This window comes from Macaca mulatta, chromosome 17 (assembly GCF_049350105.2).
Source record: "Macaca mulatta isolate MMU2019108-1 chromosome 17, T2T-MMU8v2.0, whole genome shotgun sequence".
Taxonomy (NCBI): Eukaryota; Metazoa; Chordata; class Mammalia; order Primates; family Cercopithecidae; genus Macaca; species Macaca mulatta.
In genome coordinates this window covers 89,899,273-89,924,484 of record NC_133422.1, presented here as the reverse complement: position 1 = coordinate 89,924,484, position 25,212 = coordinate 89,899,273, and the positions used below count along the sequence as shown (strand labels likewise).

At 44.0% G+C, this 25,212-nt stretch overlaps 1 protein-coding gene across 5 annotated transcripts in view; it reads left to right on the top strand.

Annotated features, from left to right (window-relative positions):
- Window positions 1–25,212, top strand: part of ABCC4 (ATP binding cassette subfamily C member 4) — a 291,680-nt gene that overhangs the window by 117,507 nt on the left and 148,961 nt on the right. For 3 of the 5 annotated variants that reach the window (XM_028837213.2, XM_028837212.2, XM_015121314.3), the window contains 8 exons: window positions 1,319–1,510; window positions 10,415–10,509; window positions 10,713–10,799; window positions 18,070–18,166; window positions 21,929–22,138; window positions 23,773–23,913; window positions 24,651–24,688; window positions 25,078–25,172. In XM_028837213.2, coding sequence (XP_028693046.2) covers window positions 1,319–1,510; window positions 10,415–10,509; window positions 10,713–10,799; window positions 18,070–18,166; window positions 21,929–22,138; window positions 23,773–23,913; window positions 24,651–24,688; window positions 25,078–25,172 — 955 coding nt within the window. The remainder of the gene's footprint in view (window positions 1–1,318; window positions 1,511–10,414; window positions 10,510–10,712; window positions 10,800–18,069; window positions 18,167–21,928; window positions 22,139–23,772; window positions 23,914–24,650; window positions 24,689–25,077; window positions 25,173–25,212) is intronic. The other 2 variants (XM_028837214.2, XM_077973860.1) reach the window with 1 other exon arrangement.

Sequence of the window (25,212 nt, the reverse complement as noted above, 5' to 3'; positions counted from 1 at the left end):
CATGAAGGAAATTATTGATGTGATCACAATGCAGGATGGATTGACTAAGAAAGTGGGAACTTCTTTTTGTCAGAGTGAACCCTAGATGCTACAAGACATGTAGAGGTTGTGAAGGCTTGTCTGAAAAGCTTTAAACATGTTTTGATATGACTTCTCCAAGTCACATGAACATACATTTAATAAACCTGTAGCCAGGTGTTCAGTCCTGTGTTAGGAGTAAAAGATACACCTGTAATCAAGACCCAGACACCACTGCCCTCCAGAAGTTTCTGGTATCTGGGGTGAGACAGATATATAAACAGATCATTTCAGTTCAATGTCGTAAGTGTTCCGATAGTGGGGGGCGCAGACATGTCACGTCTGTGCATTGTAGAAGATGTGAAGGAAACATGCATACAGAATTAGTATCATGCATTCTAAAGCAACGCCATAAATCTAGATGTAGGTATATAACCAATAGGGCAGTTTCACAATTGAAGTTTGCTCTCCAGAGACATGATTCTTGGGTAGTTAAAAATAAAAGTCCTTCCTAGTGCACAGGATATATTGTTTATTTTTATTTATTCATTCATTTATTCATGTATGTATGTAGGTTTAGTTTTTGAGACAGGGTCTCGCTCTGTCGCCCAGGCTGAAGTGCAGTGGCGCGATCTAGACTCAGTGCAACCTCCACTTCGGGTTCAAGTGATTCTCATGCCTTAGCCTCTCAAGTAACTGGGATTACAGGCGTGCCACCGTGCTCGGCTAATGTTTGTAGTTTTAGTAGAGATGGGGTTTCACCATGTTGGCCAGGCTGATCTTGAACTCCTGGCCTCAAGTGATCCACCCGCCTTGGCCTCCCAAAGTGCTGGGATTATAGGCGTGAGCCACTGCGCCTGGCCAGGATATGTTATTTACATATAGCTTTTCTAGAACTAGTTCTTTGTCAAAAAGGATACCTGCATGCAGGAACAATGCATTCAATATTGGATCTATGAACTATATGTCATGCTTGGCTACTCTGTTGCTGTAAACATTCTTAGCTGATCTTTGTTCCATGCACCATTTCATTTAGGGGAATGAAACTCATTTAGGGAAACTCATTAGGGCAGAGTACATTGTTACACTCTATTTTAACATTCCTTATAAACCCCTGGTTTATATGGACCAAAATGTTATTTCCAATTTTTATTCACAATTTCCTGGCTGTACTAGATCCTCTTTTAAATGAATGAATGATGTTTTTCAAGCTCCCAGGACTGGGCAAGGCTGCACTGCAGTGGCTTATTCTTGTCTCGAGTGTTGACTGAACATGTGTTTTTTTTACAATCTGTTTCAGTCATCACTGTTAAGTGCTGTGCTCGGGGAATTGGCCCCCAGTCACGGGCTGGTCAGCGTGCATGGAAGAATTGCTTATGTGTCTCAGCAGCCCTGGGTGTTCTCGGGAACTGTGAGGAGTAATATTTTATTTGGGAAGAAATATGAAAAGGAACGATATGAAAAAGTCATAAAGGCTTGTGCTCTGAAAAAGGTGAGTGATGACTTTCGGATTTCATGGACTCCGATGTCAGTGTTCACTTGAACAACAAGGTTTTTTAACTTTTTTTTTTTTAATTTTGAAAAACCTTTGAATATTATTTCATACCTTAAGGCAGTCCTCCCAGTAAATAAACACACACACGCTCTGTCCTCTTCAGTCTGATGTGAAAATGATATTTACAGGGTGAATGTGGGGGGGTTTGGTTGGTTTTGTGAAGTTTTATTTACTTTTAACTTTTTTTTTTCCAAAATGGACAATTATAAAAATTTGCAAAAGTGGAGAGAAGGGTGTCTTGAACCTGCATGTACCCATTGCTCAAGTTCAAGTGCAATCAACTTGTAGCCAATTCTCCTCCATCTCTACCCCTACCTTCTGCTAGCTCCACCCCTACCCCAGAGTCTTCCGATGTACACCCTCGACCTCAATTGTATTTTATTTGTAATACCTTATTACTTATCTCTAGAAGATAAGAACACTTTTGAAAAAAAAATTACATTTCATTCAAGAAAAATCACCAAAATTTCTTGCTCTCTTCAACTGGCTCGGCAGAGATTACGGTGCTTTAGTATCTCGTTACCCACTGGTTTGCATCAGACTCCGGAAGATGTCTGCGCCGTGCACTTGGCTGATGTTTCCTGCTTGGGTCCCTCTCAGACCATAGGTTTCCTTCTCCACTCCCTTTAAAAAAGAAAATTTGTTTCAGTAGATTTTGGGGTATGGGTGGTTTTTGGTTACATGGATAATTTTTTCAGTGCAATTTATTATTTAAAGGAAACAAACTGTTTTAAAATTTATTTTTCATTGTGTGTCATTTCACCAAGAGAGTGATTGTTTTCAGAAAAGATGAAGTGTTTGATGGTACACTGAGGTTTTCATAAAATTGGTGGATGGTTGATGAAAACTGAGCATACTTAATAGAAGGCTGTAAGTTAGAAAATAGAAAAAATGGTAAATACTGCTAAATACTATGTTACCTTCTTTGGGCCATAAAAATCAGTGAATAATGGCATTAAAGGGCTCTCCCCGGGCTCTGTGCAGTGTGGCCTGGACATCCTACTGTTCTTTTGTACTGTCTGGAAAAGGCCGCCACAGACTGTCACAGGTGTGATGCAGAAGGCTTCCAGCCAGGTTTGCGAGGAATGAGTAATTTTGCTTGAGCAATGGCTGGAATATCATAGATTCTATCTATCAGGTGAGTAATATTTGCTGGTGATTTGGACAGAGAAATCATTGCTTGTTTAATGGGCCGTTTCTTCCTCCTGGGCTATTGTTAATGAGAGATGACGCATTTTCAGAAATGACGTTAAGTTAGCAGTAATGAGCTAGATTTTTATTGAATAGTATATACTGTATAGGAATAGATGGGCTAAGGCAAGCTCCTAGTTATTCAGATTCCACCAGGTGTTAATTTTTTTTCTCTGTCTCACACACACTCACACATGTGCACACACAAAAGTGTATGAAGTTTTAATCTTTTGCCATGATTTCCCAGTGCCTTTGCTATTGCTATTCTCATTTTGTTTATTTTTTGATATTGCTAGCCTCATTTTTTTAAAGTAAAATTTTCACTTTATTCAAAGTTGGTACAGAATTGCTAACATTTCCCTAAAATAATTACTATACTTCAGCTTGTCCTGCTGGTGTCCCCCCACTGTCCCCTGCTTCCCTGAATATCCATTTTAGAGAAATTTTGCATAAATACAAGGTCCAAGTAGGGGAATATACAAGGTGATTTCAGTGTGTTGCACTGAGTGGAGTGTGTCGTGTTTTAGGGAATTGAGAAACAGATGGCAAATTTTGCATGTTTTCCCCCACTGGTAGTTACAGTTGATAACCAAGAAACTGCTGATGGACCAGGCCCCGGAGATAGGAAAGATGGTGCGCCATTTTTCAGTGGAAGGGTGGCACTTGGCAACCGGGGCCTTGTCTTTCAGCTCTTTTCCTCCATCATTTCTCTATGACAGGTTAGAAGTGAGGTCCTTGGGACCAACATAGGGCTTTCTTGGGAAGGCTTTGTTGCTCTTTGCATATTAATCTGTCAGTTTAAAGATAACCTACTAGTAAACTCTAGAATTTAAGAATGATTTATTCCATAGTAGGCTGTGGTTTCAAGAGTTGAATGTTGCTTATGGCTGGGAAAGTGGAGGATGGGAGAGATGAAATGAACTGTGTGAAAATGAAATGAAATGAAATGATCTCAGAGAGATTAACTGAACATTTGCAGTTCAAGTTCAAAGCTGTATACCCGCCTAGCTCCAGACTCCATTTCCCCTCTGCCAGGCCACCTCTCAGTTGAGAGTGTTTATAAGTTAGGTGATTGATAAAAAGGTAGAATGTGGGACAAAATGTTTTCCAAGCCTTCCCTTTTTTACCTGTTCAGCTTCTGGTACCCACATGAGACCCCAGGTCCCAGGTCACGCAGCCTTGCCTTGCTCCTCCCCGTGTCAGAAAGGCTCGGGGGAAAGCGGGGGTTAGGACAGTGGCTGCCACTGAGCTTCTTCCATAGCCACCTTTGAGGACTGGTCCAGTAACTCGGACAGTGTCCCAGGCACCTGTGGGCTTCTGCGTGGCAATGGCGTCCCCTCGGGGCTGGGCTGCATGGTGACTTCTCGGTTCCTTCCTGGATGTGTGTAAGCACGGACTGCTGGCCCCCGTGCATGGTTCCATCCTCGGTAGGACGGTGGGCCTCCAGTGGAGAAGTCAAACAGAGCAGGAGGCTGGCCCAGCTTTGTCATTTGCTCGCTGTCACTTTTTTTTTTTTTTTTTTGAGATAGAGTCTCACTCTGTCACCCAGGCTGGAGTCTAATGGTGTAATCTTGGCTCATTGCAACCTCTGCTTCCCAGGCTCCAGTGATTCTCCTGCCTCAGCTTCCTGAGTAACTGGGATCACAGGTACATGCCACCATGCCTGGCTAACTTTTTTGTACTTTTAGTAAAGATGAGGGTTTTGCTATGTTGGCCAGCTGGTCTTGAACTCCTGACCTCAAGTGATCCACCTGCCTTGGCTTCCCAAAGTGCTGGGATTATATGCATGAGCCACCATGCACGACCAGCTCGGTGTCACTTTGGACATGTCATGTTACCTGCCGTGGGCCCTTGATGTCCCTGCTGTGAAATAAGGACATAGGGTGAGATGGTTTCCAAGAGGTTTTGCTACCGTTCTCAACTGCCATTTATGACTGTTTAGCAGGGGACTGGCAAGATACCAGGGATCCTCTTAATGAGTTACGAGACCATTTGCTAACTCCTTTTCAAATCCACATGTCAATGGTGGGTGTAAGATGGCCATAGAAACAGCAATCCTGGAATTATTTTGGCTTGTAGGTACAGAGATTGCGTGTGTAATCAAAACCTGCTGGACAGAAATGGTCCTGGGTGTCTCTGGGTGTTTGCCTCTGTTTCATTTCTTATTAAATGGGGGAGATACAGCAGGATTATGAAGACTGCAGGCAATGTCTGTAAAATGCAAACATGCCAGGTTTTTGCTAAATAGTAGCTATTGCCCTTTTCTCTAACTCAGTTAATAAGATAAATAAATGATTTTGCCTTATACACTTCCTCATTCCCCTCCCGGCCACCTTCCCCCGCAAAAAAAAAAAAAAAAAAAAAAAAAAAAAAAAAAAGTCCTACAGCAAAAAATAGGAAATAACAAGAATGCTCAGATATATTGGTAACAACTAGATATATTGTACTGGATACAACTGAAGTGAATTTATAAGTTCATTGAGCTAAAAATATCTTTTAGATAAAATAATAAGATAGGAAGCAATAATTCACATTTAGCAGTATTGGTTTAGGCTAATTGCTTATTCAAAGTGATATCGTAGCAAATGACAGGACATACCTCAGGAAACAACATACTGATGTTAGATATGTAGGTGGGTAGTGGTTAAAATCCTAGGCCTTGGAGCCAGACAGCTCTGGGATGGAGTCTCAGTTCCTCTTTAGTAGGTGTGCGATTTTAGCTCATCGTCTGAACCTTAGAAAGCCTCAGTTTGGTCATCTGTAAAACAGAGATAATAAACTATTCACCTCATAGGCTGTTGTGAGGATAAGATTTAATCAAGAACTTAAAGCATCTGGTTACTAGGTGCATAACAGGCCTTCTTCTTAATTATAAGAGCCACCAATTTTGGGTGAAATCACATGAAATGTGACATGCTTGAAAGAATGTATCTGAGTATAGAACTTCCATTATTTGAATTGATATCTATATAGGGGTTCTATACATAGTACAGTAAATAAGTCAACAATAAAAATATTGTTACCCTAATAGATGCAACGTATTAATATTATGTCACCCTTTGCATAGTTTCTTTTAATCCTTGAGCACTTTTAAGAAACGAGTATCCAAAGGCATGGAATTGATACATTTGAGTTTCATGTTTTTCTATATAGCTCGCTTGAATATACAAACCCCTTTGGGGTCCCCACTATCTTATAATTTTCTTCTCATATTTGCCACATTCCTGCCAACTTGGACATTTTCTTTTTAGATTGCCTTGACAATCACAAAATAACTGTTGTTATGCCTTTTTTTGTTGTTGTTAATCTCTCAGTTGGGAGAACCGTATCACTTCTTTGTGACGTAATAGGAAATAAATGCTGAGGGCCGGGCGTGGTGGCTCACACCTGTAATCCCAGTACTTTGCGTGGCTGAGGTGGGAGGATTGCTTGAGGCCAGGAGTATGAGACCAGACCCTGTCTTTTTTTTTTTTTAAAGCTGAGTACAAAAGGGATGCAATGAGGTGAATCTAACTAGGGTGACTAAGTTGACTGATAGTGCTGTGTATGGATAGAGAGCCTTCGAGTTCGGAGTTGTTTCAGTATTGCCTTTAAGTATCTTCTAGTAAGCACTTGGGGAAGCGTGATATGAAAGGGCAACAGGCTGTGAACTGAGATGAGCTTGGTTCAGACTCCAGCCTTCCTTTATTAGCTGAGAGTCCTCAGACCAGTTACATGCTCTCACTTCGTCTCTGTCTCCTCATCTGTAAGTGTGGTCAGTACTTACTTGGCAGGTTGTCATGAAGATTAGAGATAATACCAGGCATCAGGCACAGTGGTTGGTGCGTAGCTCTTACATCCAGGAGCTGACTCGTGGAGCAAGACGCTGAGTACACACATAAACATTAAGAGGCAGAATACGGCGGGTCCTTCCTAAGAAATATAAACAAGGAACCTAGAAGAGAGAGTGATGTTGTTTTCTGATTGGGGGAATGCAGGTTTTTTTCATAGAAGAGTTTGAGTTGGGCCCTGAAAGAAGAATAGGATATTGATAAGCCATGATAGGAAGGGCCGGTCCAAATGGAAGCAAAGTGTGGCCCAAAGCTGGAGAGCCCTGCTCCCTGACTCTGGAACCTGCGTCTTGTGCTGGGGCCTCAGGCCTGGCCCCTGTGACCATCCCCACAGTGTCCTCAGTGGTCTTTCTGCCTTCGGTGTCACCATGGTTGATGTGCACATGGTAGGATTCCGGTGAGATGGCATCCAACCCACATAGCCACGTCATGGTTTTTCTCTAGTTTCTGTGTCTGCATTTCAGTAAAGGTGGTGGTAGAGTAATTGGTTAATTTTACTGAGCAGTACCTAACATGCATAAGACACCTTCCTCCCATGGGGCCACTTCTGCTTTCTGCTCAACTGTTTCCCTTTAACCAAACTAGACAATCATGGTTGGGAAATTAGCCTGACTCAGATTGCACTTCAGATCCTTTGAAATGTTTTCCCTCTCTGAGGCTTGTCCATCAATAGTTTGCCAAGTCAACAACACTCAAGGTCGTTGTAGTACTCAAAGGGCTCCTACCAGGCATGGGGAGGGAGCTCCTTTCCTATTCCCTGTCTGCGTGAAATGAGACAGGTATTTGGAGTGTCTTTTCTAGAAAATGGCTAAGATTGCTGTGCTACGACTTGATGCTATTTTGAGAATGAAAACAAAACAATGTAAAATCAAGGCACAGAAACTTAACACATGATATGAAGACAATCAGCAATGGAATGAGGCCAAGTAAACAATGTGCGTTTGTGTTTGTGTGGAAGGCTGGAACCCTGTCTTAAAATGGTGCATTGTCTTTTTATGAAAACTGAAAGGAAGAGGTAGTGTTAACTGGTGCCTTGTCTTTTTTTTTTTTTTGAGTTGGAGTTTCACTCTTGTTGCCCAGGCTGGAGTGCAGTGGCACGATCTCGCTCACTGCAATCTTTGCCTCCCAGGTTCAAGCGATTCTCCTGCCTTAGCCTCTCAAGTAGCTGGGATCACAGGCATGTGCCAACATGCGTCATGCCTGGCTAATTTTGTATGTTTAGTAGAGATGGGGTTTCACCATGTTAGCCAGGCTTGTCTTGAACTCCTGACCTCAGGTGATCCACCTGCCTCGGCCTCCCAAAGTGCTGGGATTACAGGTGTGAGCCATGTGCCCGGCTGCGTTGTCTTTTTATGAAAACTGAAAGGAAGAGATAGTGTAACTTCTGAGCTCAACAAAGAGATAATGTGAAATAATGAATTTTCATAACGGGGCACTTGCTCTCTTTCATTTGATGCCATCTGGTTCAGATTGGAGTTTTAGGGGACTCCTGTGTGTCTTTGTGGGCTGCCAGGGAGCGGGTTCCAATGGAGATACTATCTTTTTTCCATTTAGTGATGTACTTTATTTAGTGAGATTCATGCTATGAATGAGGTCCTGCTATTGGTTTGATCAGAAAATATGTCATAGTCATCAACAGCAAATTATAAAGAACTCAGATCCTGTTTCCACTTAGTTCATACACTTACTTTAGATTGTTTCAGCATTCTATGAGTTGATTAATTCTTGTTTCTCTAGGACATTTTGTAAAAGAGATAAAATGAGAACTTAGGGAGGTCAGAACACTTACTTGTCATGGAGATCTCAGTGTGCCATTTGCTTTGTCTCCCTGGCTTTGTCAGAGTAGAGACAAAGAAGTGTCACGTTGATCTGTAAGAGGGCTATCTCTGTGGTGTCCTAGGTTGATGCTTATGAAGCTCAGTCAGTGCCCAGCGATCTTCTCCACACTTTGTTTGTTTATGCCAGGATCTGTCTAGTGATAATTATAGGCCATCCAAGTAAAGTTTTCTTTTTTTTTTTTTTTTTTTTTTTTTTGACAGAGTCTCTCTCTGTCCCCCAGGCTGGAGTGCGGTGGTACAATCTCGGCTCGCTGCAAGTTCTGCCTCCCAGTTCATGCCATTCTCCTGCCTCAGCCTCCTGAGTAGCTGGGACTACAGGCGCCCGCCACCACATCCGGCCAATTTTTTGTATTTTTAGTAGAGATAGGGTTTCACCATGTTAGCCAGGATGGTCTTGATCTCCTGACCTCATGATCCACCCGTCTCAGCCTCCCGAAGTGCTGGGATTACAGGCGTGAGCCACCGCGCCCGGCCCCAAGTAAAGATTTCTAATGTAATGTCATGTAACTTAAACCTGATCATTATCCTGTTATTTTCAGGGATGTTCTTGTCATGTTTTTTTTTTTTTTTTAAAGTATTATGCTTTGTCAACTTATTTCTTAAATAATTTTTAAATATAACTTTGGCTAGATCCTCAAATAAAAACTTGTTATCCTTCCTAGCTTTTGTTTTCTGGGGGCTTGCATGGAACACGAGTCTACTTCGTGCATCCAGTCTGTGCAGTGTCTCAGGAGCACACTGCTCCTTTCCCTTTGGCTTTTCCTGGCTGGGCTGCTCTTTCTGCTCTTATTTTTTACAGAGTTTTTCTGTCAGTCTATTGTGATGCCTTAAGTATCACGGTGAAGATGGGGCGGGTGTTATCGCTTCTCTGAGAATGGAAAGCTAAGGTAAAAGTCAGCAAAATGGCTTGTGAAGACACAGTTGTTCCTTAACAAGTCCCATGTCTGTATGCTGACAGCCCTCACAGTTGGGTCTCCAGCACAGACCTCCAGACTCACTTATCCAGCAGCAAGTCAGGATTGCCGGTCAACATTTCAGTTTGGCCATAATCAACCTTTTGCTTTTATCTCTTACATCTGCATCCCTCATTTCCCGCAGCTCAGTACATGGTAATCCTGTTCTTCCCTTGTCTTATACCAAAACCAATGCAGTCCTGCTCTTTTTCTATCAGAACACACACCCATCTCAGCAGAGCCTATAGGTGCTACCTTTAAAATTTGTTCAGCACATGACCACTGATGTTTGCTTCCCTGATCCCCACTCTGGTCCCAGCTACTGTTGTTTCTTATCTCAATTATTGCCTTGATCAGATCGTGTCCTTCCTCCTATTTCCCTGGGTGTGAGCTCTTGGCTTCTCTTGCCTCTGTCTCTGGCCTCCCCTGTCATCATCCTGTCCTCACAGTTCTGCGGGCATCCGTATTGCTCTTCTGTGAGCACCTTGGGCACATGTCACCCCATGGCTTTTGCACTTGCTTATTCCTCTATGTGGAGCAATCTTCCTGCACTCTGTGCCAGCCAGTCCATCCCCTGGCAGGTCCCTGCTCAGACCCCCTCAATCAGAGCCCTTGCTGACCTCCCTGTATGAAGTGGACTTTCCCTCTGTCACTCTCTGTCTCCCTAAGCCAGCTTCCTTTTCCTTCTTAGCACTTATCACCTCTTGCATTTGTGTCAGTCTTTTATTGTCAGGTCACTCACTGTGGAAACTCTTTCACTGCTGAATTCACAAGGAGTTGGCACTCAAAACATTCCTGTTAAAATGGCTCAGTGCATAAATGCTATGAAAAGCTACAGCATTAAAACAGATAACGTGCCCTGATGGTGTATTTGATAGGTTCAAAGTTACAATTTAGTTCCTATGAAATATATCCATTGCTGTTGATCAAATACTTGTTTATTTCTGAAGAACTAATGTGCAAAGTTTAGGATAACAGAGGGAGAACATGTTTTAAGTCTTTTTTTCCCCACCTTCTTTGTCCATATAGGATTTACAGCTGTTGGAGGATGGTGATCTGACTGTGATAGGAGATCGGGGAACCACGCTGAGTGGAGGGCAGAAAGCGCGGGTAAACCTTGCAAGGTAAGTTGCATTTCAGCAGCCACTATGCAGTTGTCTTTTGTGCTGCTTCTAGTGGTGGTGAGCACATAGGACCCGCTTACTGTGTATTGCGTCCTGTGTGAAGCACTTTCTTGGATTATTCTACTGGCACTTGAGTGAACATCCTAGTTGTTGAAAGTTATCATGTTCTGGGTGAGAGTCTGATATCTCTTTATATTTTCTAGAGCAGTGTATCAAGATGCTGACATCTATCTCCTGGACGATCCTCTCAGCGCAGTAGATGCGGAAGTTAGCAGGCACTTGTTCGAACTGTGAGTTTGTTTGTGTCTTAAGTCATTTCTGCTTTCCCAGAGCCATTTCGAGTTGGCTCAGGAAAGCCTTTATGGCTTTCAGCTTGTTCTGCTCTGGTGCTCCCCCTCTCCCTCCCCCTCCGCACTGTCCCCTGCTTCCCTGAAGATCCATTTTAGAGAAATTTTGCAGAAATACAAGGTCAAGGTAGGAAAATATACAAATGATTTCAGTGTGTTGCAGTGAGTGGAGTGTACCATGTTTTCGGGAATTGAGAAACAGATGGCAAATTTTGCAAATTTTCCCCAACTAGTAATTACAGTTAATAACCAAGAAACTGCTGATGGACCAGGCCCCGGAGATAGGAAAGATGGTGTGCCATTTTTCAATGAAAGGGTGGCACTTGGCAACCTGGGCCTTGTCTTTCAGCTCTTTTCCTCCATCATTTCTCTGACAGGTTAGAAGTGAGGTCCTTGGGACCAACATAGGGCTTTCTTGGGAAGGCTTTGTTGCTCTTTACATATTAATCTGTCAGTTTGGAGATAACCTACTAGTAAAATCTAGAATTTAAGAATGATTTGCTCCATAGTAGACTGTGGTTTCAAGAATCTAATGTTGTTTCATGGATTCTTACCAGAATGAACACTGAAGACTCATGTAGGCCTGGCTTGCCTTTGAAACTAGTTGTCTAGAATCTGGCTTCCCTCCCGACTCTTACGTGGTGTTTCTGGGATTTGCTTTCTTTGGCTCTTGCTTAGACACGGAGCCATGGAGGTAGAATGACTCTGGAATCTTTTCTGTATATTCTGTAACCTCATGTGTGCCGACTGACACTTCCTATGTAGTCTAGACTGGCCTTTTTGAAAGCATTGTGAACTGGTTTTTCTAAAACAGCACCCACATCTGCCCCACAGTCAGCTTCCTGTTTTTCGCCTTGTTAAGGCCAAAGAGCCTATCCCACTCATTGTAGCCCTTCTGTGCACACTGAGGTAGATGCTCCTGCAGGTGTTACTGCATGAAACATCTTTGCTTGCAGAGGATGGCAGTCAGCCACAGAGAAGATAAGCACCTATGCTGGGCTGAGTGAGAGAGAGAGACAAGTTCAGATTTCATTCTTGCCCATAAGGAATTTGTCTCTGCAGGGATTCAAGACTAAGTGCATAGGAAAAGTTCAACAGACCCCAAGGCTTAAGGAATTTCAATATAGGACAATCTATTTTATTATTATTGTTTTTTAAAATAGGGTCTCGCTTTGTTGCCCAGGCTGGAGAGCAGGTGCAATCTCGGCTCGCTGCAGCCTCGACCTCCTGGGTTCAAGAGATTCTCTTGCCTCAGCCTCCCAGGTAGCTGTGACTGCAGGCTAGCACCACCATGCCCAGCTCATTCTGTGTTTTTTTTGAAGGGAGGGGGATTTGCCATGTTGTCCAGGCTGGTCTCCCTATGTTGCCCAGGCTGGTCTCGAACTCCTGGGCTCAAGGGATCTGTCCCGCTTGGCTTCCCGGAGTGCTGGGATTACAGGCGTGAGCCCCTGCCCCTGGCATAGGACAATCAACTTTTTTAAATGGAAGAAGTGGGTAGCTGAGATTGGAAAGGTCACTGAGGGCTGGACTTGGCTGGAAGTAGCCTGTGGTCCTGCAGGCTGGTAAGGGTTTATAGTGGCTGAGAGTAGGATTCAGTTCCTTTGAAAGAAATAGTAGAAGCAGAGGTGTGCAGACAGGAAGGAGTGAGGCCTGTGGGAAGGACAGCAGGCAGGAACCTGTTCCTGTGGTGGGGGATAGAGAAGGTACTGTGAAAGAAAGCTCTGGAAGTCCTGTGTTGGCCAGCCAGGGCTGCCCTCACAATGCCACAGGCTGGGGGGCTTACACAGCGGCCGGTTGTTTCCGCACAGTTCCGGAGACTGCATGTGCGAGATCAATGCGTCTGCAGGCGCGGCTCCTCCCGAGGGCTTTCTTGGCCTGACGATGGTCGCCTTCTCACCCTTTGCTCATGTCTCTGCATCCAAACCTCCTCTTCCTGAAGAGACACCAGTCAGATTAGAGTAGGGCCCACCCTCATGGCCTCATTTTAGTGTAATTACCTTTCTAAAGGTTCTGTGTCGGCCAGGCACTGTGGCTTACGCCTGTAATCCCAGCACTTTGGGAGGCTGAGGCAGGCAGATCACCTGAGGAGTTCGAGACCAGCCTGGCCAACGTGGTGAAACCCCATCTCTACTAAAAATGCAAAAATCAGTGATGGGTGGTGGTGGGCGCCAGTAATCCCAGCTACTCCGGAGGCTGAGGCAGGAGAATTGCTTGAACCCAGGAGGTGGAGGTTACAGTGAGCCAGGATAGTGCCATTGTACTCCAGCCTGGGCAACAAGAGTGAGATTCTGTAATAATAATAATAATAATAATAATAATAATAATAATAATAATGGTTCTCTGTTCCAGTTCTAAGGTGCTGGGTGAGGGCTGGAACATAGGAACTTTGAGGGGAGCATGGTTCAGTCCATAGCAGGTCCTGGATAGCAAAGTGGAGACAGAGTCGGCTGTGTGAGAGTAACTCATCTCTGGGCTCTGGATTCCAGGGGTTGGGACATGAAGTCATCCACTGAGCATAGGGCTCTACGTGGGCTCCTGAATGTTTCCCCACCAGAGTGCGTGTGCAAAATGTGCCTGGTATGGGATGTTGAAGTGGATGCGGATGGTGGTGATGGTTGCACAACGGTGTGTACGTACTTAGCACTACCAAGCTATACACTTAAAAATGGTATAAATGGCAAATGTTATGTCATGTCTATTTTTCCACAACCAAAGAGACATGGGTGGCAGCATTGAATCTTTCTGAATGCAGAGTGAGGGATAAGCTGGCACTCGGCATTGCCCCGGCACTCTGATCAGAGCCTTGTTTCCTGCTCCCTCCTCCCTGTGCCTTGATGAATTTTCCATTTGGCCGAGAAGGGCCTCTGTGGCTTGCTCGAGTCTTGCACGAGTCCCCACCAGTTCTTTATCAATCGAACAACAATTCCCGGTGGGACACTCTCTTAGCGTCGCCGCAGGGAAGGAGGAAGGTATTTTCATTGCTGAGTATCAGTGTGCGTATCGCACAAGCTCCCCCAAATTTTCCTTGAACGCAGGAGGTATTTATAAAGTCCTCTTGCACCTTTAAGGATTAATGACTTTGGATATACACTTGTTAGAAGCAAGCTTGTTAAAATTGTTGTTTGCTAATCAGAATCACATTCTTTGGGGAAACTTAGGACAGGGAGCACGAATGCAATTTAGGAAATCACTCAGCAGCAACTGGAGAATGTTCTCAACGAGTTAGAAAATTGGATTGAACAATATGCTATGAAAGATGGCGGTTGTGTTGAAGCTTAGAAATGTGAAGTGTTTTGTATTAAAAGTGAATGAATTACACTTCTATTTGCCATTAACAGTTTTACTTCGATCATGAATATATATTGAGAGTTGTTAAGAGTTGTGTTTTACAACTATATGTTACAAACACGAAGTGGATTTTATCACATACAAAAAGTGAGGGGCACTTCCATTAACGGATGCTGATCCGATTTGTTGCCAGCTATAGATGTGTTTGTATTCTAGAAAGCCTCAAATTCTCAGACCCTTGCCCCTTTGAGTCTCCTAATCAGAGCTCCCACACTGTTGCCTACCTATTTGTCTTAATCCATTCAGGCTGCTGATTCAAAATAGCATAAACTCGGTACTCCATATAAACAATAGAAAACTGTTTCTACAGTTCTGGAGGCCGAGATCCAAGATCAAGGCGCCAGCAGTTTTGGTGCCTGGAGAGGGCTCACGCTTTGGTTCGTAGACAACTGTCTTCTCACTGTGGAAGGGGTACGGCAGCTTCCCTGGGCTGGCCCCTTTTACTAATACCATTCGTGTTGGCAGATTCTCATGAAATGGCCTCACCTCCTAATACCATTACATTGGTTAGGATTAGGGTTCAGTAGGAATTTGGAGAGGGCCACAAACATTCAGGCACAGCACTAGTTCACCTTCCCTCTTTCAGTTCCTCTCGGACTCCTGTACTTTTAAGCTATGGTTCTAAGTCCTCGAATGGCAAATTGCCCTTTGCAGTCCGCCCCATGCACCTTTCCAACCCTTGCCCACGCAAGACCAATCCTCCAGCCATGCACACTTCTGTGGGGTGTCTGGAAGGAGGTATGACTTTCTCATATCTGCCTGTCTGTAAGGATATTGTTCCTGCCATTGGAGAACCAGGGATAGTATGCCTGGGCAAAAGAGAAAAATGAAAGACACAGATCCTACCTCCTGCCTTTCTCTTCAGCTCCTCGGAGGCCATAGCACTTTCTCTGTCTGCCCACAGCCCTCAATGAGCTGCTCTTGATCCACCTATGTGTCCTTCCCCCCAGCCCCTGCACTAGACTGTGAATGCATGAAGGTGCCTTTGCACGGCGCATTTGTGCCCCAGGACCATTGCACCTGCTGTGTCTGCCAGGATTGCTTCCCCCAGGTAGTCTCACGGCTCGTACACCACCTCCTTGCAGAGGCCTTTCCTGGCCACTCCCTCTAAAGTACAACCTTTGCCTGGCTGTCTCTTCATGGTTTACATTACTACCCAATAGTGTATTTTCTGTGTTTGTGTAGTGAGTGTCCCTACACGATGCAGGGTGTTGTCTGTTTGCTTGACCAGTGGATGTATCCTCATCACTTAGAGTAGTCCCTGGTACTTCGTCAGTGCTCAGCAAATGTGTCTTAACTGAATGAATGAAGGTAGTGACTGTATCCCTCCCTCCCTCCCTCCCTCCCTCCCTCCCTCCCTCCCTCCCTCCCTCCCTCCCTCCCTCCCTCCCTCCCTTCCTCCCTCCCTTCCTTCCTTCCTTCCTTCCTTCCTTCCTTCCTCCCTTCCTCCCTTCCTCCCTTCCTCCCTTCCTCCCTTCCTCCCTTCCTCCCTTCCTCCCTTCCTCCCTTCCTCCCTTCCTCCCTTCCTCCCTTCCTCCCTTCCTCCCTTCCTTCCTTCCTTCCTTCCTTCCTTCCTTCCTTCCTCCCTGTCACCCAGGCTGCAGTGCAATGGCATGATCATGGCCCATTGCAACTTCTACCTCCTGGGCTCAAGTGATCCTCCCGAGTAGCTGGGACTACAAGTACACACCCCCACACCTGGCTAAGTTTCGAGTTTTTTGTAGAGATGGAATCTCTCTATGTTGTCCAGACTGGCCTTGAATTTCTGGGCTCAAAAGATCCTCCTGCCTTGGCCTCCCAAAGTGCTGGGTTTATAGGTGTGAGCCACTGCACCCAACCGACTATATCTTTCTCACTTGTGTCACCTCTGACATTGTATGTGTCAGCTCTTAATGTTGTCTTTTTTTTTTTTTTCCTTTTTGAGACAGAGTCTTGCTATGTTGCCCAGGCTGGAGTGCAGTGGCACGATCTTGGATCAGTGCAGACCTCCTGGGTTCAAGTGATTCTTGTGCCTCAGCTACTTGAGTAGCTGGGATTACAGGCATGCGTGACCACATCCACCTAATTTTTGTATTTTTAGTAGAGATTGGATCTCACCATGTTGGCCAGGCTGATCTCGAACTCCTGACCTCAAGTGATCTGTCTGCCTCAGCCTCCCAAAGTGCTGGAATTATAGGCGTGAGCCCTCGTGCCTGGCCTCTTACCGTAGTCTTTATATAGTGTTAAATAGCTTGTTGCTAAATCTATCACTTATTATTTGTTTGTTTTATGGCATGACTGGAAGATTTTTACTCTTAAAAATTTGGAAAGTATTTTTTGAGATTTGCCTAAGAAGCATAATTTAGAAAAAATTTCAAGCCATCAATTACAATGTTAGTGTAATTATTTCTATGTCTCATCTACAATGGAAGATGCTAGGAAGAAAACATTTTGAAACCTTTGAGGTGGCTGATACTGGACGTAGCACCCCATCAGATTTGATCATTAACATCTCCCTTTAGATATGTATATAAAGGGATTAATGGCAGCCAATTTTGAAATAAAGGGAAACAGTTTCATTAAAAGCTTTAGTACTAAACCTGAAGAGGGGTATAATAGGTTGCGAAACTTAGTTTTGAAATAAGCCAAACTAGGATACCTGAAAGGGGAAAAATTAATCCTTTTGGATGTAAAGGATGAAGTGATAGTTTACGTATCTGCAATCTGGAGTTGCGGTTCTGATCACAGGCGCTGTCTCTATGATACTCACTTATGACTTCTCAATCCTGAATTTCTAAAAGCAGTGGCTGCATATGGGGAAGATTGGACGACAGGGCTAACACTTACTGGGCATGAGTTATGTTCTTGGCCATTGTTACAGATTAGTGCTTTTCTTCTTTTTTTTTTTTTTTTCCTCTCCTTTTTTTCTTTTTGAGACAGGGTCTTACTCTGCCAACCAGGCTGGAGTGCAGTGGTGTGATCACAGCTCACTGTAGCATCAACCTCCTAGGCTCAACTGATTCTCCCACCTTAGCCTCCCTTGTAGCTGGGACTACAGGTGTGTGCCACCACACCCGGCTAATTTTTTTTGTAGCTCCCAGGAGTCTGCATTTACAATGTAGGAGAACTTTGAGCAGGTACTGTAGAAAACAAACAAACCCCAGAGAACTTGATGGTTGAATACTGAGGTGGGTCTTATCTTTGAGCCATATGGTTTGGACTGTTTGGATTCTGTTCTTCCATTTTCTTATTCAGACTGTTTAGGACTAATGAGAGAAGTTTTGCTTCCTGGATGAGACCAAGAATACTGTGGAGAGTCACACATCACTAGCATTTGTTTTCCTACCTATTATTATTTGGGAAGAAGAGTCTGGCAAATGCACTCTGGCAAAAGTTACCAAGAATCTAAGCTTTTTTGGGGGCGTTGGGGGGCATTAATATGTGCATTATAAATTATCATCTAAGAAACCGTCCAAGAAAAATGCTGTGTCATTACATGACCTTGATCTTTCTTTCTCCCCTGCAATCCTACACAGTAGTAAAATAATTAATGTTTTAGTTAAGTCAGGTTTTTGAATCTCTATATTGTTCAGTCATTTTTCATCCTGGAATATATTGTTAAACTAAGTTTTAGAAAAAAAAATTATACTTATTGCCTCCTTCCCAGACAAGTATTTAGGATTTCTTCACAGCAAGGCTCATATTTGCTGCTAGTGGTTTTGAGGACCTAGCCGGCTTTATTGGCTTATATTTCTATTTAGTTTGTATTTAACCTCTAGATCTTTGACTACTGTGGTGTCTTTGACTATAGTTTCAAAATGTATGTTTTTCAATGTGGAGCACCCCATTCGTGTGTGTTTTCACCCTGTGCCTTTTACATTTATAGGTGTATTTGTCAAACTTTGCATGAGAAGATCACAATTTTAGTGACTCATCAGTTGCAGTACCTCAAAGCTGCAAGTCAGATTCTGATATTGAAAGATGTAAGTAGTTTCTAGAGATCTCCTGAACTTGCAAGTACTCAGGTGTGTTGAATCCCCTTCTTCTTCCTGCATTTCATGTCCCTTTCTTCTCAGAGCTGGGATTCATGTTTTTGAGTATTAACTCAAAAGACTTGTAGAAATGTCATTATTACATGCTAAGCCATATTACCGTAAAGTATGTAAATTGCTACCTCAAGATTACTACATTGTTAAAGAAAATGATGCTAGTTTAATTTAGAACTTTTTGTTTACCTCTTCCGTGACTTAATTCAAATTATGTTATTTGAAAATTACAGATACTCAGACCTGTTTGTATCCATCATAGTTTGCCTAAAGCTCCTCTTCTATTAATAGCAGAAATGGCTGGGCACAGTGATTCACACCTGTAATCCCAGCACTTTGGGAGGCCGAGGAAGGCAGATCACCTGAGGTCAGGAGTTCAAGACCAGCCTGTCCAACATGGTGAAACCCCGTCTCTACTAAAAATACAAAAAATTAGCCCGGCATGATGGGGCACACCTGTAATCCCAGCTACTCGGGAGGCTGAGGCAGGAGAATCTCTTGAACCCGGGAGGTGGAGGTTGTAGTGAGCTGAGATCATGCCATTGTACTCCAGCCTGGGCGACAGAGTGAGACTCTGTCTCAAAAAAATAAAAATAAAATAATAATAATCGCAGCCACACAGGTGGATAACTGAGCAGTGGAGTGACATGGTTTGATCTGTGATTTTAAGAGATCCCCTTTGTTGTTTGCTAGGGGAGCTACAGCAGAAGTAATTTGAAGTCTTAGTAGCTCACAAGACAGAAATAAGGGCTTAGTCTAGTGTGTCAGTTTCCTAGAGCTGCCAGAACAAAGTGCCACACATTTGGCAGCTTAAAACAACAGAAATGTTTTGTCTCACTGTTCCGAGGCTGCAAGTCCAAAATCAAGGTGTCCACAGGGCCATGCTCTTTCTGAAGGCTTCAGGGGAGAATCCTTCCTTGCGTCTCCCACTTTCTGGGGTTTTGCTGGCACTCACAGTTGATCCTTGGCTGGCAGTGCAGCCCTTTAGTCTCTGCCTCTGTTGTCACATGGCATTGTTGCTGTGTCTGTCTGGCTTTCTTCCTGTAAGGATAAAAGTCATTGGACCTAGGGCCCACTCTAGTCCAGTATGACCTTATCTTGTCTTGATTGTATCTGCAAAGATCCTGTTTCACAAAACAAAGGCCACATTCACGGGTAACAGGGTTTAGGACTTGAACGTATCTTTTTAGAGGGTCACCATTCAACCAAGAAGAGCTAACATGGCCGGGGACATGGAGGTTAGTGAGAACTTCTCAGCCCAGTGGTGGTTTCATGCATCACTCCTTGGCTCGTTGCCTCTTGCCTCAGTAACCTGGTTCTTAACCCTTGCTCTGTTCCAGGCCCTGGTCAAATTCCTCATTGTAGGTCTGAAACCCCCTTAGTGTCTTCAAATGTTTTAATGTTTCTCCTCCCGCAATTTCTTAATAAAATGATGGAAGTAACAAAAATGAGTGTTAATTATATTTTATAAGATCTGTGTGCACCATTCTCCAAGGGAGATAAATTTCACATTATTGCAACAAATGGGGTATATAATGATAGCAGAGCTCTTAGATAAATTTCACATTATTGCAACAAACGGGGTATATAATGATAGCAAAGCTCTTGCAAGTCTTTGTGTGTAAGTCTCTCCTTGCTGCTTAAAGAACAGTGAGGAATCTGTCCACCAAAGTCCCGGCAAGTGAATTCTCACCCTTAAGAGGATTATCGAAGGAAGAACTGCTGCCTCTTCAGAAGCAGTTCCGTGTGCTGGCTCTTCCCCTGGGGAGCCTGGGTTCCTCAAAGTTGAAAACAATTAATTTCTTATGCAGAGGGCTGAGACTAGTGTGGCAAAACCTGAATGCTGGTACATTAGAGTAAAATCTGTGGGTGGCAGAATAACCGTTCTCCAAAACAACCATCTGGCCAGGTGCGGTGGCTCATGCCTGTAATCCCAGCAATTTGGGAGGTCGAGGTGTTAGGGGGAATCACTTGAGGTCAGGAGTTCGAGACCAACCTGGCCAACGTGGTGAAAACCCGTCTCTACCAAAAATACAAAAAAATTAGCTGGGCGTGGTGGCGCATGCCTGTGATCCCAGCTACTCAGGAGCCTGAGGCTGCAGAATCACTTGAACCCGGGAGGCGAAGGTTGCAGTGAGCTGAGATCACGCCATTGCACTCCAGCCTGGGCAACACAGTGAGATCCTACCACACACACACACAAACCATTTTTCCACTGGTGGGCACCCAGGATGAATATGTGTCTGTTCTTGCTGTCGTCCCAGCCCCCTCCCTAACAGCAGACAGAGCACGGTTGCCCCTCGGAACCCACTCTGCATTGCTTGTGAGTACTTGGCTTCTGAGGAAAATTGCCATCCTAGTACCAGTAGGAGTTTCCTTGTGCGTCTCACCATGCTATGTGAAAAGTGGTCATTTCATCAAACTAGGTGTGTCACTTTTACCTCCTATGTGGAAGAAGACTCAATGTATGATGAAGCATTTTTGAATTCTCCAGTTATCAAACTGGTCCAGAGGGCCCAAGGGGTCATTGGATTTTCCTCAGTGGACCCACCTTTTTGGGGGTAGGGAGGATTGGGGTAGCAGGGAGGGTCCTGGCCACCTTCCCCCACCTGACTTGCCTTAGCCAGGAGCTCCTCTCCTTTGATTTGTATTCTGGGAGTTTGCCTAATATTATGTTTGCTGCTGTTTGAGGAAATCAGTTGGGTCTCATTTCATGAGGTATCTCATTTCATGGGGTACACAAATAGTAAAGATATTTGTACATTATTTTCTATGACTTTGTAAGGAGAGAAAACTGTGCAAGGAGGTGTCCCATGGAATGTTGAATTTTCAGTTAGGAATTCCCTGAGTCTTTGGGGCATGTATGTATGTATGTATGTATGTATGTATGTATGTGATGCGGTTTTGCTCTTGTCATCCAGGCTGGAGTGCAGTGGCTCGATCTCTGCTCAATGCAACCTCCGCCTTCTGGGTTCAAGTGATTCTCCTGCCTCAGCCTCCCAAGTAGCTAGGATTACAGGTGCCTGGCTAATTTTTTTGTATTTTTAGTAGAGGTGGGGTTTCATCATGTTGGCCATGCTGGTCTCAAACTCCTGACCTCAGGTGATCCACCCGCCTTGGTCTTCCAAAGTGCTGGGATTTCAGGTGTGAGCCACCGCACCTGGCCTGTGGGGCAGTTTTAGAGTAAAGACCATGAAGGTGCAGCTCATGGGGTCTGTGTCCAAGTCTGGTTCTCACACCTTTTTCCAGCAGGGCCCATGGCCAGTGGAGGCTTGTGGAGTGCTTCCTACCTGTGCAGATATGCCTGGTCCTACCCCCCTATCAGTGTTAGGTTTCTTTCCTGGAATATCCTTCTCAATTTACTCATTCCTTCAATTCTTATTGCATAAGGCTTATCTCAGTTTTTCATGTGTAATAAGACTACCGATACGGTCACCAACATCTATGTGATAATGATCGCCATTTGCAACACACTATTACCATTTAAAAAATATTCCTCAGTACCTAACACGGGCTCTGGCTGAGAACAGAGCACCCGGTTGTGTATCAGGTTGAATTGTATTAGATTTGTCAACTAGGATTCCGGACCTAAGTATAATCATAATTTAAGATCAGTTACCTTTTCTGGATTAGAATTAGATTAGGTTAACATTGTCACCTGCAAATGTATCTCTCTGAAATTCTTTATTTTTATTTTAGGGTAAAATGGTGCAGAAGGGGACTTACACTGAGTTCCTAAAATCTGGTATAGATTTTGGCTCCCTTTTGAAGAAGGACAACGAGGAAAGCGAACAACTTCCAGTTCCAGGAACTCCCACGCTGAGGAATCGCACCTTCTCCGAGTCTTCGGTTTGGTCTCAGCAATCTTCTAGACCCTCCTTGAAAGATGGTGCTGTGGAGACCCAAGATGTGAGTTACCTCCTGTTACAACACGGCCTGGTTTTGTTGACTGCTAATGGCCTTATGGATCTTTAGTCTCCTCTGTTTGAAGCATCGTCTTTTGTCCCAAAGTAGATTCTGTGGTTTCAAGGCCCTGTTCCGTGATATTGGTAGATTAAAACAGAACCAAGGCAAACAACTCTGGTTGGAGTAATCCTTTGCGTGTAGGCTGGGGAATGTCATGGAGATGAGTAGCAGGTGTGTGTACTGGTGCAAGTCCCAAGCTGTGTGTGACTCACGCTAATATTACAATTCTTGAATTTACTGTAGTGAAGTCCTAGTTAGTCTGGTAGACCCCGACTTCTCTTTGCATCCAGAGGCATAATTTGAAGACCACCTTAGAGAAAGTCCTGCTGTGGGCCACATGAAGTTAGCCACTTTTCCTATATGTTGGAATGTTCTGACGCCGCACGTGGCTGAGGGAGGTATTTTGCCCTGTTGTCAGATGGTTTATGTTAGGCTAGAAGTAGCACGTGCAAAGACCCAACAGTTGCTGACACACAGCAGCCCATCTTCCTTCTTTACCTTTCAAGGGTAGGAGCTGCATCTTACTCATCTTGGTATTCCCAGTGGCCAACATAGAGCTGCTCAGTACATCCTCAGAGTATGTGAATCTCATGCCTTCTAAGTCCTCCAGGCAGAAATGTACCAGAGCTCACTTAAAAACATAGATATTCCTTGCCACACTAACCCTCACTATCCAAATCCAGGAGCCTGAAGGATTCTTGCAGATATTCAGATTAGGCCCTCACATGCCAAATTCTCAGGAGTCAATTTCTGAAACTCAGGAACCAAACAGATTAGGATCATATGCTATCCCTTGCTTTCCAAACTCTGGTTACTCAGACTCACTGCTTGAACCCAGTTACTGTATTGAGCTCATGTTTTGACCTTCTGCTCTTTTATGCTTCCATATTGAGTGATGCAGTTGAGAGTTCCATATCTTTCTGTACATGATTTTGGAACAAGTTTCTGTATGTATACTTGAATTTGGATGTGCTCGGTAAGTGCTGGACATTCTGATGTCATCCTGCCAGCAAGCCATGCCACAGTGTACAAATGATATTTCCTTACCTCTAGTAGAACCTTGAAAGTGGGATGGCTGAGTCCAGGGATTAGTGCATGTAGCTGGGTGTGGTGGCTCATGCCTGTCATCCCAGCACTTTGGAAGGCTGAGGCAAGAGGATCACCTGAGGTCAGGAGTTCCAGACCAGCCTGGCCAACATGGTGAAAACCTGTCTCCACTAAAAAATACAAAAATTAGCCAGGCGTGGTAGCAGGCATCTGTAATCCCAGCTACTCAGGAGGCTGAGGCAGGAGAATCGCTTGAACCTAGCTAGGAGGCAGAGGTTGCAGTGAGCCAAGATCGCTCCACTACACTCCAACCTGGGCAACAGTAGCGAAACTTCGTCTCAAAAAATATTAAATAAATAAAAAGTAAGTACATGTATAGTTTGGCTGGATATTTCCACACCCTTCTCCACAGGAGATGGATCATTTTGGACTTCTGCCTGTTTCCCCACAGCTTTGTCAACAGAGTGCATTGTCATCTTTGGGAACAGTTTTGTATACGATTTTGTCTCTTACCACCCTTTCCTTTGCAGACGGAGAATGTCCCAGTTACACTCTCAGACGAGAACCGTTCTGAAGGAAAAGTTGGTTTTCAGGCCTATAAGAATTACTTCAGAGCTGGTGCTCACTGGATTGTCATCATTTTCCTTATTCTCCTAAACACTGCAGCTCAGGTAAATAATGACATTTGTTTTGTGCCCTCAAAATGATATTTACAGTACCTGTGTTTATGCTATTTTGACTGCATCTTGCAGTTCACTTGGGATCTGAATTGAAATGTGCTGTCTTTGGGGAACAAAGTGAGGGCTGCCTAGTGGTGTCCCATTACAAAGACCTTCTGCGGAAAAAAAAAGGGTATCTTTCAATGATTTTAAAATGGAACATGCGTTTTCTTGAGTTCTTGATATCTGGGAGTTTGGGCTCAGCGTAGACCTGAGCTGGAAGAACTATGCAAGTTCTCTGAGCTTTTTATTCTTTCTATTTTTTTCTTTTTCTCTTTTTTTCTTTTTTTTTTTTTTGAGATGGAGTTTTGCACTGTTGCCCAGGTTGGAGTGCAGTAGCGCAATCTTGGCTCACTGCAACCTCCGCCTCCCGGGCTTAAGCAGTTCTCCTATCTCAGCCTCCGGAGTAGCTGGGACTACAGGCACATGTGCCACCATGCCTGGCTAGGCTCATTTTTGTATTTTTAGTAGACCTAGGGTTTCATTATGTTGGCCAGGCTGGTCTTGAACTCCTGGCCTTAAGTTGATCTGCCTGCCTCAGCCTCCCAAAGTGCTGGGGTTGCAAGCATGAGCCACCACGCACAGCTTTGAGGGCTTTCTTTCGATTGTCCATGTTAGCGATTGAGAGTTTTGAGTTGGTAAGTCATGCCCAAGTTTGATTTTTGTCTTTGTTGTTTCTCACCTCCTAGGTTGCCTATGTTCTTCAAGATTGGTGGCTTTCGTACTGGTAAGTTATTTCTGACGTATGAAATAGTCAAACATCAGTAAGAAGACTCGCTTTTCCGTAGAGTTAGGGGGAGATATTTGTTGATCCTTCTCTTCTAATCCTCACTTAGTTTACCCGAAGAAAAGTTAGAGTGCTTGCTGGTGGAGTGTAACCTGTGGTGGTCTCCACCCATGTCTGATCCGCGGCATCATGTTCACAGACAGTTTCGGGAACTGAAAGTCGTGATTTAAATTGAATTTTTATGAGGTAGATACACACAGGACTATATGAGCTGAGAATCATTTTCCAGCATAAAGCATTTCTCTCAAATTGTGGTTCATTTTTTAAAAAAAGGTATTTCTCTAAATTCCATATATAGCTTAATATTTTTTTCTCCCCATGTTCCATAGGGCAAACCAACAAAGTACGCTAAATGTCACTGTAAATGGAGGAGGAAATGTAACCAAGAAGCTAGATCTTAACTGGTACTTAGGAATTTATTCAGGTAAAGTTAAATCATTTGGTCTATTATATGAGAGGCTGAG